Source organism: Opisthorchis viverrini (assembly GCF_000715545.1).
Source record: "Opisthorchis viverrini unplaced genomic scaffold opera_v5_174, whole genome shotgun sequence".
Lineage (NCBI taxonomy): Eukaryota > Metazoa > Platyhelminthes > Trematoda > Opisthorchiida > Opisthorchiidae > Opisthorchis > Opisthorchis viverrini.
The window spans coordinates 1,006,458-1,019,098 of record NW_008751832.1 but is presented as its reverse complement, the minus strand read 5'-3'; the positions used below and the strand labels follow the sequence as shown (position 1 = coordinate 1,019,098).

The following is a 12,641-nucleotide window of genomic DNA, read 5'->3' as shown; positions in this document are numbered from 1 at the left end:
ATCCACTCAGAGTCTTCCGAACTGCTTCACTTATCGCTGAGCGCTCTGGGTGAACATATGTACCTGAAAGTCTGGTGTGCTTTACTACTTTAGTATTCATAGGTTACCTGGCCACTTTGAATTCCACTTGGGAAGAAGAATATTTTTTTAAGGTTCCTGTGTCTTGGTGACGCCTAACTTTTACAGGATGTTTCAAGATACTTGCGAAAGTGTTTGCACGATGAGACTGAACAGATCGTTCGGGTAACGTTTTTGGAGATATCTCCTGCGACATGAGACCATGAGATCAACGGGTAGAGTAATAAAAAATGGGTTTCGCAGGAATAGCTCATGTAAACTAAGTAGATTGAACCTTCAGCGCAATCATTGGCGTGTCTAACAGCTCCTAACATTCTTACAACAAGTAGAAAAGTTGCTTGGCTTTTATAGACCTAATGTTCTACTCATAAGGTTACTAAAAATTCTTCGACAGCCCACGACCGGTTTTGCCCTTCTGGAGGCTCATCAGGTGGACGCAGCCCCCGAGTTACCGTAAACCTCATGTTCTACATAAAGTATCATGAACAAGAGATTTAACTAGGTTCCAGGTTTATCTCCCATCAAAACTAAATTGGTGTGCAAATGAGTGTATTTTGATGAGCTTTTCTTTGCACAAGGGATTCAAGATGATGAAAGGACCACCCCGGTTCGAAACAAGTCAACCCAGGATAGAATACCGTGGTCCGAGCATCGTCAAACACCATGGGTTGCAAATTGAGGTGTCGAGCAAATCAGCCACAGCGCTCAAAATCGAACATGTTGGTCTGTTCAGAGGTGATAATTCAGAAACGTCCGACGTGCGCTGGATGAGCAGTGGTAACGCGCACTTATTGCGTTTCAGGTATCCAGAGTTCAAACCACAACACCGTCAAGGATACGCACAATCGACTTGCCCTAATGCGAATGCAGTGCTTCATACTCCTCTACTTGAAGTCACCAAAATAACTGTGCAAGGACAACAGGATGGCTGCTCAAACAGAGTGTTCTGAACGTGAATTTGGGATTAAGTTCGGAGGAATGATGGGCTACCGCCCACTTCCTGTTTTGCCCTTCTTGATGCCCATCAGGTAGGCACAGTCGCTGAGCTTCTGTCTTCCTCTGACCAAGCTTAGACAGAATTCGCCAAATACTCTAATTTGTGCGCCAATTTGGTTGACGTTAGCTTGAAGTCTGCGCCTGCCTGTAAGTTCCAAGATGAACGGAACCTGTCATGGGTTGTCGAAGGTCTTTCAGCAACTTCATGAGTAGTGTTACGTCTGGACAACTCCAAGGGAACTCGATCAGGGTCAGTTATTTTGATGTTCGGTAATTGTTGTAAACTTTGGTTGCTCCACGAATAGAAAACAGTAGTCCAAATAATATTGTACTTAATGCATGCCAAACAGTGTCAAGATACGAACCATCTAGACTTAGATGTACATCATCATTATCTGTTCCCATCTGCCATTATTGGCTGGCTTAAGCGGGGTTTATCCTGTCACTCGTAATGCGCCCATCTCATTTACTACCCGTAGTTTTCTCGGTTCCCATGACAATCGGGTGTCATTGCGTCAGACCTGATGGAGTCGCACTTCATCCACCCAGTCATGGTTGGGTTTTCGTTGCTAACGCTGTTGCATGCCTGAACAGGGGACGGATAATTTTGCATGTGAACGCCTTCACTGGAATTCGTGACAGGTGGTCTCATCTGCGCATGCGCCATGACAACGCCTTCTTATTATTAACCTAGATGTTCTTGTCCAGTGTTCCATATCTATTCGCGGTCCGCCTTCGGTCCACGTCATTCGTCATACCCGCTTGATGAAAATCCATGCCGCGTGTCCACTGACATTATTGCCTGTCACCAAGGTTACTAATTTTTCTTTCTGGCCCTACCTGTCTGAATTTGTTTGGTCTCTTAATTGGTCTTTTGTTGCCTAGCAATGACCAAGGCTTATATAACTATTTATGTACGCATTTTGGTTCCCGTGTCAACATACTCTCTCCTGTAGTGATTCATGTACGCAGTCCGGTCTCTCTTCACGCTTCGTACACAACAGCTCAGCACTGCTACCGACCGTAACAGCTGAACATGAGAAGGCTATTGTCAGCAGATGTTAAACCATGAAGAAAACATACCGCAGATCAGGGTTAAAGCTCATGGAATGAGGAAGGTTGGAAATGACACAACAGAGTCGGAGAGGGACAAGCAGAGATTTGGACTGAGATGTCACCTTCTGCTTCAAAAAAATTAGGGCGAATTTATCGTCGCCTATTAACTGGTTCTCAACTTAAATTTGAACATACAATGCAACCGTACATTGAGGTTAATCTGAATTCATGATAAACTCCAAATTGTATACTTTATAACTTCCACTCTCACAGAACGACCGTTTGTTAACTGGTTTCAGAAGAAATCAGTATAGAGTGGGCTTAGTGGAGAGCAGATGGGACAGAGCAGTCTCATATAAACAATTACCAAAAATTGATGTGGTGTATTTCCTGTGCATATAAGGTCGGGGTTTGTGGTAAATTAGCTTCAGTGTCTAGTCTGATCCATTATCCGTTGCACACAGCCGACATCCTCACCATGTGCACCTCGGGTACGGCAAACGGAATCTGACACCTAAGCGACTTCATGGCATGCACCTGTATGGCCTTCACTCCAATATTGCCTTTAAAACGTTGTAGGTTGATCAAAAGCAATAAGTGATTTCCGCTAGATTTAGTAGGCGATGAAAGTAAGTAAGCTGTCAGTCTACAACAGCTTGAGGCTGGTAGATATCCTATCTCAAATGTGGCCAACTGAGGTCGGGATTCTGTTAGTACTTTTCGTTTAGGCCGAACTTGATCACAGATATCGTTCAGGGCAGGCTTGGACTGGCAGCCTGGTGAGCACTTTTATCATCTTCACTCACCTGCAGTCGGGAAAGCAACCAGTCCCAGCCGGTGACCTATCATCACCACTACCAAGATTAACACCGGCCAGACCACACTTCGAACAGACAGCCTACCGATTCGTGTATAAGCTCAACGACTCACTCAGTCCCCAACACACCTCATCGGTGAACTAGGTTGTGAGTGGTAGTTGAGAATCAGTTTTCATGGTCGAACATGGATTGGCGTCGGAAGCTGAAACAGAGAGGCCGCATGTGGGCGATGGCAAGATGGCCAGGGTACCAAAGCTGGTTTAAATGAAGTCACCATACACCATTCTTCATTCTGGCGGTTAGTTGCTTAGTGCTCAGACACCGTTCAGAACAGTCTGTCGAAATATTGCTAGCTAGTATGTGTTTACCGGTGGTTGATCAGACGGCCATTGGTCTGTTAACTAAGTTTAGCAACAAGATTGCAAACGGTTCGCCCTCAGTAGAGGAGATATCGTCAGTGCGCAGTTGAGTGGGTTAGTTATGAACAGCTGCTTCCATAGAGCAACAAGATAACGGTTCGCCCTCAGTAGAGGAGATATCGTCAGTGCGCAGTTGAGTGGGTTAGTTATGAACAGCTGCTTCCATAGATACGGACATACCAAGTTGGCCTGATGAATAGTCCAGTCTTTCGCTTTTCGGTTCACCGAGGATCACCCTGTAAATGTCTTGTGTGACTCAGTACGGATTTGGGTACTCGTTACATCACAGGGTTTCGTTCATGTGGCCTATCTTCGCAGCTTATGGTTCACTCTGGTGGTCACTGCCTGCTCAGACTCCAGATTAAGGTGCCGCTCCACAGCTCCTGTTATCTGTTCTTTCGTTTGTACAAGTGTTGTAAACTACGCGGTCTTACTATTCAACTGCTATTGTAGAGAATGACAGCAGCTTTCATTGTGTGATGGATCCTGCAAAATCAAACACGTACTGATCGCGATCATTGCTCAGTTAATCGATACGGATTACCATGTCATCCCGATCGGATAGTTCACCGTGATTTATCAAATGCCACCCAGTCGCCCGAAAGTCATCCCTCAAGACTTGATCCCAATGGCCGAAATGATAGCTACTAAATCACGTCAGCCATCCTCGTGTCAACAGAAATGTCCTCTAAAAGCATTGGTAGACCAATCACTCCCCTATAACCAATCTCAACCAAGTGAATTAACTAGGTTCCTATCCCGACACATTCAGAGTGCATTTCCACAATTCACCGTATGTCTCCTCGTATTTTTAACTGCACTTGCTTGTATTTTTCTTATTAATTTGAATCTGCAATTTTTTTTCATCCCCGATACGATAGGACAACATTAAGGGAAAGATCTTCGCCGCTTACATCAACAAATACGGCGTTTGGTATGAACCAAACCCTGCTAAATGAATACTATATTCCATCTTGACATCGTTGCAAATCCTTGGATAAACCTTTGAACCTGTGTTTGTGTTCTTGTGCTCATGCGTTTCATGGCTCAGTCTATGACTTGTCCCACAGTATACATAGAGGTTTGTATGTTCAAGTTTCACTAGCCCTCTCTATTGACTGACTACAATGAGAACACTGGTTTAAATTCATCCAATTTCAAAAGACGCTTCAAACACCACTTTCGTTTCCAGTTCATAATTCCATTATCATACCGTCATTTTTCCCTTACTTCATCCTGCATAACTTTGGTCACATTTTCCGGGCCTGTTTGTTAAATTTCGCAGAGAATATAGTCTCAGATACTTCCACGCCCACCTGATAACAAGAGTAATGGGCATCGTAAAGTTGGTTTTCTCACGAACAAGTCTTTGTTACTTTGATAGCTATCTTGATGTTTTTTAAGATAATATAGTTATCTTAGTGGAAAATAAGAGCAAGAATCAAGCAAACTGAACTTTGTCGCTTAGAAAGTCAACCAATGGTGATGAAGGTTCGATAACGAAGGTGCTTCATCTAGGTTGAGCTGAACAGCATGTTGGGTAACTTATGGGCATTTCTGACAGTAAACCCCCCTGAAACATAATTGTCGAAGTTATGAGACAGCTAACTGAGCCTTAGAAACTGGTTGTGAAATCCTTCTTCATAGTAGTCCTTGAGCTACAGTAATTATCACTTAGTCGGTCCATCCGGTACCATTGGGTAGGGGTTAGTCAAGGTGGTGATGGTGAACGCCTTCTAAAACAGGTGGCTTTCAGTTAAGTGGTAAAATATGTATACGATCTTCTGCCATACGCAGCAGACCGGACCCCAATCTATTCAGATTCAAGCATTATCTTGACTCCCATGCATTTCATATCTTTGTCTGCAGAGAATTTTGGGCTTTTTTTAAACTGAAAATAGTCCTTATCCGTAGACTAAGAATAGTGAATGGAGGAAAGTAGCCGTTCAAATATTATCGGTGAGTCTGAGCATGACAACACATGCGAATAAATTATATTGCCACATTTGCTCACAATTATGTAAGATCGCGCGACTTCGTTGATTTTTAGGTTTACAGTACCGGTTACATGGAATAACTGACCACTTCGGCCTCAGTATCCCCAACAAAGGATTGCTAGGATCAAACGTCAGGCGGACATAGCTTTCTTCTTGCTTTCTCACTAAGTAAACGACCGCGTTGAGAGAGACCTCTGTTTGTTCCAAAGTGTAGATTCTATCGTACCGTAGGTTCTATCGATTAAAACCAACTCCATTAGCATAGTTCCTGGAGGCTGTCTTAGAAAATGCCCGATTCATCGTACTACCGTAGATAATTATTTGGACTATCGTTTAGTTGTGTTTTCACTTGTATTACCTCAAGTCGTGCACTGTGTCAGACATCCGCGGAAGAGTGGTTCGGTCGAGACTGCCCAATGGAGTTTTTTCAATATTTGACACGAGAAATTTTATAGCATATTGTTCTTTTTAGAAATCTCCAAATTTTTTCATGTGTAAGCTATTCTGACACATTCTGCGGTCCAATTAAATGTTTGAAAGGATTCCGTTCCATTCGAAAAAAGGCATCAAACAAAAATGTACTGACTAGGGAAAATAGGTACTTTGTAATGATTCTGATTTTAAAGATGGGATAACATCTTCGGTGTGAAAACATTTACCTTGTTTAAGAGCGAGTATATATATGACGAGAAGTTAGACTGTGAAAAAATCGATTTCTCTACTGGGAATTTGTAGGAAACTTCTTACAGTGCTCCGATTACAACAGTGCCGTCGTTCAGATAATTGTCACCTGGCTCATTCCATGGGCAGTAAAAGAGTACGACGGGACCGTGAGCACAAGGGGATAGCTAACGATGCTTTCTGCTAAAAGATTTCAAGGCCTTTCAGTGTGGAACCTATGGCTTCTCATATGCTTAATTTTGCTTTGGTTTTTCACAAAAAAGATTGAAATAAACAAGGACCATGCAGAAAGGTCCAGCACCGTGAAGTTCAGTTTAAAACTAAGTTCTGAGATGGAAATAAATTAATTTGCACTCTCCTCGGTCCTCCTATCAGTATGAATGTTTCGGCTTACGTCCGTGAATTTTGAGTAGAAGTAAATAAAATTCAGATCTCTGAGTGCTCAATCAGGTTACAGACTTCATACAGGGGAGACAGCTACTGACGTGATACTCCCTGGAACAAAACTGAGCCATTTTTCTAAAAAAAAAGACCGTATGAATTTGTATTTCTTAGTAGCAGAGCAAAGTCAGTTGTTACCTCCGAGTGAAATTTAAAAAAAGTTCGCTTCTAACTTACTTTAAAATGGCGAGAAAAAACTGTACTTTTTTATTTACTAGTCTGAAGTGGAACGGAACTGTTATGCATACATCAATTCCCGACTTAAATGCTCGAAAGAAAAGCTCTACTCAGTTTCATTGAAACAATGAAGATAATGGACTGCATGTGAAACTATAGCAGGTATGGAAAATTTCCGGTGGGAATATGTACACCAAAACACAGATGGCGTAGGAAACTAACAGCGACAAACCGGATCTCGAAAAAAGGAACCTAAGACGTAGGGTTCTTCTCTTAGCTCACATGAACAGCTGGTTTTCTTAGTTCCACAGATGTGAAATAGCAGGAGAGGGCGAACGCTCTTGTGAGCAGCCACTCAGCGAGAATTCTACTCAGAACAGATTTATCATCACAAGCTCGCAATACGGTTGGCATCCTTTATCAACCAGCTCTTAAAGGCGTGACCTGTTCTTCTGGTTGCTTGAAAAGCGACATCAAATGTTGAACCATGTAAAGCTTCTTTGTATCAGGCGGTGGGTGTTAGCGTAAGCCATCGAGCCCAATGGCTCCCAATCTGTTTGTCGTTAGCCTTAGGGGGGAAGAGTTTAATTCCTGAACTACTTTCCGGAGTATCTTCTTGCGAAGTACACAATGCATTCTCGTATCAGCGGACCAACCATTCTATATGTGGTTTGTTTTCTCGAAGTACCATTATGCCCACCAACATCACTGTTCCACATTTGTCTTCAGCCTGCGTTTGTGTATTTGCGTGAGGTGAAATTTTCAGGTGTCAGTAACTTCCTGAACAAAAGTGTGACAGGAAATCATTTAACCCGAGATTTCGAAACTGATATCCAAAATGCATGTAGAATTATAAGAGTAAAACGCAATTATTTGCAAAACGAGTACGCCTTACCATTGCTCGTTGCCACAATCAACTGGGTGATTCGATTTGACGAAATTTGTGGGTTTTGCTGCATTCTTCTATCAAGTTCATCCGTGAGAAAACAGCTCTAAATTATTCGCCAGCCAAAATGGCATTTGTATGCTCAGGTCACACTGCGGTCTTAATTGCTGTCACCGAAATATGCTGATTTGGTCAGTTGGTGGAAACAGTAGTCTTTGTTGGATCGTATCTACTCTAACTCGTTAATCCCGTTCGGTAAAGACAGGACATCACGACCTTCCTGTTAGTAAGTAGTGCACTTGCTGCATAGCAGTTAAGTATCGGTGTCAAGACGGGTGTCGCTGATTCAAAGTGGAGAGATTGCGAGACAAGGTTACTCAACCGAGAACTATTCAGTTTTTTTTCGTTTGTCGGGAAGGCACTGCACTCCCGGCACACACAAGTTATGGGATTCTCTTGGGGTTCCGTGGTCAATCCAACGTCAGTTTGCGGTGCTGGACTACTTTTGATGTGCTTCGTATGTGGAGCCCCAGTGGTGGGCCGTATCAGAATGCACCTTAGAGGAACGAATCCGAACCAGCCGTTGTGCAGTCGTCGGGCATATCCGTGGACTTTGTCAGTCATTGTGCGTCCCTCTTCTCTTACCTAAAGCCGATGGCACCAGTTTGGTTCGTTTGCTTCTTCATTCATGTGGCTGCTACGTACAACATTGATAAGTACTCAGATGGTTGGGAAGGCCAATCATTGATTTTTTGCCTCTGCTATCCGGACCTCATTAAACGGTTAAGTCCGGCTACTGGGAATTACCAGAGGACAAAAAGCTAAAGACGTGAGGGTCTCAACCACTCCGCCACTGGAAATGAGGATCATGATAACCATTTCACAAGATGGTATTGTCAGGAGGTTTCCAGACTCACGCGGCTAACTACGAATTTTTTGAGGAGTTATCATGACCATTACCAGTCATCAGCACTTGCAGTTCCAGACGCTATTTGGCTGCCCCACAACCTTGAGTTGGGCCGAAGAAAAGTCGTTCCCTCATTGCTGTAGCTGGTACTCACATTGTCATCATGTGACAACTCGCAGCATGAAACGATTTGCCTGTTGAGAACTTTCCAGTAAAGTGAATCCTTCAGATTAACTGTTCTTTCTTCCCCTCAACAAGTAGGGCGAATAAAGTCATATATCCGTGTGGATAGGTGATTCTGCTCAAACTGAACAATGTGGTTTGTACTCTCTTACCAGGCTTTTCTATCTTCCCTTTACGACGAATGAGATATATCCTTGCGTGCTCGAACTTGAAGTTCAGTTCTGACCCATTGGAGAAGGTGGAGGACTGAACCTGTTATCTACGGTTTCTTAGAACAATGTGTGAAGACCATGATCACATGATGTCACTTAGTACGGGCGCCTCATTCTACATTATCTTTGTTTTCCATCTTATAGAAGTTCAAAAAAGGCGATCCATTAGGCTTATTCTAATGGTCGTGGTAAAAGTGAAGTGTTTTATACTTTACGTTAGACGGCATCTAGTCGACAAATGATATAATCATCAGTTGGTGCAGAAAAAAGGAAGACCCTGTCCGTTCCCGTCGGCCTATCAAATTGGCGATGTCAAGGAAATTAGGTATTTGTGACTGTAACGTCTATATAAGCGAATCAGAACGAACGTTCTTCAAAGAGGTTGTTACGATGCGTGTACGGCTAACATTGTGATGTTGCAACGTTCCATCAACCATTTAATCATTTGCAGCTTGAAAATGAATCTCTACTACGTCATTCTGTTTTTGGTGTCACCTGAGCTCCGCTCATGTACAGAAGTCCTTAAAGTCGGTAAGTATCGTAGTTGCCCGTAATGTTAAACAATTGTGTATTTTATGCTTATCGGATATGTGAGGATTCAACCAAATTTGTGGAAAACTAAATTTAGGAAAACTAAATTGGTCTGAATTCGTTCATGACCTCCCGGCGAAGTATGATAGCATTTGATAGGACAAACCTCAGTTTTAGAAATAGTCCGACTTCTCCGCTTCAGAGTTTATTCTCATCAACATGGCAGGCTTTGTTTGCAATAAGAACAACTTATTTGTTGTGAGGTCAACTTCGTGACCAAGTCATGCTCCGGTTTGTAAATCTTAGACTTAACGACTATCCTACAAAACTGTCAGTCCCACCGGTCCTTGTGGATCAGCCGCTTCGATGAAAGCGGCTTTGAGCATATCCGCAAACTAAGGTATGTTTCGGGAATCATCTGGCAGGCATGGTTGTACAAGTAAATTGTAGGTATTATATAGAGGAAAATGTTGGTGGCTCAGGTAGCGTAGATGGTTGTTGGTTTGTTTGCTGAGATGGTTAATTTGATTGCAAACTTTTCATCGCCAATCGAAGTGATATCACCAGTGCGTTGTTGGAGGGAGTAGCGTGCGTAGCGATGAGTTGATGGTTGTAATAGCCTACAATGAGAAGGCTAAAGAGTAAACATTTGTGGCGCTTAGAAAACCAGCAGCATTGGTGTGTGTCCAAATGTTAGGTAATTTTCTCAGCAATATACCACACATTTGCGCAATCTGAAAAAATTTGCCTTCTAAAAGTTTCAGAATCACTTATTATATCTCGCTGCATATCCAAATTGAGATTTCACATATCGAGTTTGCTTCATATGAAAAATTTTGGAACCACTCTTGTTTTTAAACAGACATCAAATTCTTATTACGATCCAGAGCGATCTCCAGTCAGTGAATATCAGGTGCGGATAAATTAAACAAGATGGAAAATATCAAAACTCCATATGTAACGGTTGCATTTTGAAATATCTACTTTGCTGCGAGTAAAAACAAAAATTTATTGGTTTTCGCTGTAATAAGGTTGGAAAATAGAAACCATCATATTTTGAAGTCTGTTCTTACTTTTAATTTGCCGAGACCATCTATGAAGTTCAACTCCTGACAAAGATTATTTTTGCAGTAAAATGCAGTAAAATCTAGAACGAAGTGGGTATACATTGGCACTCCGAAACATCTATCACGACAGCACCATGAAAGAGGACCGTTTTGAATGTATTTCTGTCAATTTTAATACGCGTAGGAACGCATTTTTTTCAGAGCAGAAGACGAATTGTCTTTGCAAGTTCTCTTAAATATGGACGTAAATATGGACAAAGTGAAATCAGACGAAGGAGTAAAGTGCATTCAATGGTTTCAATTAAACACTCTTTACCTGAAGGCAGTATACTGACGAAGTAGAACTCTCCGAACATCTTCGTAGTCTGAAGAAATCTTCATACCAACCCTCATCTGTTTTCTTAAATGGTTACTGATATTTTTTTTACTAGAACAGCGAAAGTTCGTACCATTTGGAGAAAGCTGACTGACCGTTCGCTCCCTGCAGGAGTAGGAGCATTGGTCAGTGATGAAAAAACTCAACAGCATCCATGATAAGTTTATTCGGTTGAGACAGCCGTGTTTAGCGGCAAAAGAGAGCTTAATGACGCTGCGTGATTGATTGTGTAAGAGTTTAAAGTAAAACAGGTGAAACAGCACAATAAGTGGCGAGAGGTTTTCGTTCGGCTCTACTTTTTTTCTTAGTTGCGTCCTCCAGAAAAGTACATACAAAAGAATTTTCCGCCAGGACCTTTAGCCCCGTTTTATTTGCACTCCCAAACAGTTACAATTCCTCACTCTAAGAAGAAAGCACCTTCAAGGGTTTCGTCATATCCCAACTATGGCTGGTGCTTGCAGGGGTCTCCATGAATTCAACCACGTAGCACTTGAAATGAACACCACAGGTTCAGTGGTAAGCAAATCATACGAACATCATAAACGAGAGATTCAGGTGAGTTCCAGGTGCATCCCGTGTCAAAACCAAATTGGTAAGCAGATTAGTGTACAAGTCAATGTTCGTGCAATTATGGTTAGTTGCGCCAGAACAGGAACACGACCGTTCAAACGAGAATGGTGTGGCTATGAACAAAAATACCTATCCCGCAAAACCCCAAAATTATGGTTCAATTAGAACAAAAGTATACGGGAAACCTGAGGATCAGGCCTACTTGATGAGTCCCAGGAAGGGCAAAACTGGTCATGGGCTGTAGAGGAGTTTCCGACAACCTTATGAATAGTGTATTGATTTGAAGGGTATTTTGCCAGGTGTTGCTCAAGACACTAGCGTTTCCCAATAAAAAAGAGAGGTTTCATTCACATAAGAATGGTTTTCCTTGGAACAAATGAATATCAAATATCCTCTGTGAGCGGTAGTTTTTTTAAATTCTTTTGTTTTCTATCCAAATAGATACAGTAGTCGTATACAGCTCACGATCGAACCCATGTGTAAGACCATAAAAAGAGTAATTTACCTATTACAAAGGATTTTTTCACTGGGCCCGAGAAGTTAAGTTATTTTTCATCACTGAGCTTGATTTCTAAAAGCTGGCCCTAGCCCCCAGAATGGGCGGACTCGAATTGGGCCCTGGCTCTTGTCTTGAAAACTGTGGACACATATTTCATCAATGGAAATACGTAAAAAAATACGTTTTTCCCAAAGATACCTGAACCAGGCGTGAGTTAGATAAAGAACTTGGAACAAACTTGACGAAATTTGGAGCAGTGCTGTCTTTCATTGAACTTTCATTTTCCTGGGTTCACTATTTCTTGCGGGTATTATCTACGACCCTAGCCTCATCCTCAGTAAATGGAACATTGCAAAAGAACTTGAAGCAATCAAAAGCAAACTAACAGCCACTGTGTATGCCAGCCTGTTTTTTGAAGAATACACAGTCATTCCTAACTATCAGTTCTATACCATGGAGTTTTCTTTGGATGCAAGTAAGTCAGCTTCACTGTAACTATCAGTACTTGATAAAGGGGCTCCCTGCTGCATTCTAGTTACATGTATATGAATATTCGAAGGATTGTGAGTTACCACAAACAGCTGATAGCCAAAGTCAGTATAATCACTTTCAAGCAACCAAAAACTGTCTCATCAGACGGGTGAAAGCTTTGTAGGGCGCTGTCCTTCAGGGTGAGAGATATCCCCCAAAAAGAGGTCGTAGGAGTCTGTAGGGGGACGATAGTGCGTAGAGGGCGGCATCTGTCCG

At 42.3% G+C, this 12,641-nt stretch overlaps 1 protein-coding gene across 1 annotated transcript; it reads left to right on the top strand.

The window, feature by feature from the left end:
• Nucleotides 1-9,309: 9,309 nt before the first annotated feature.
• On the top strand, nucleotides 9,310-12,368 carry T265_14324 (hypothetical protein; the record flags this gene model as incomplete). Its single annotated transcript, XM_009173120.1, has 2 exons — nucleotides 9,310-9,386; nucleotides 12,233-12,368. Coding segments are annotated over 2 exons (213 nt in total), but the record flags the coding sequence as incomplete, so codon positions are not given.
• Between the last annotated feature and the right edge of the window lie 273 nt (nucleotides 12,369-12,641).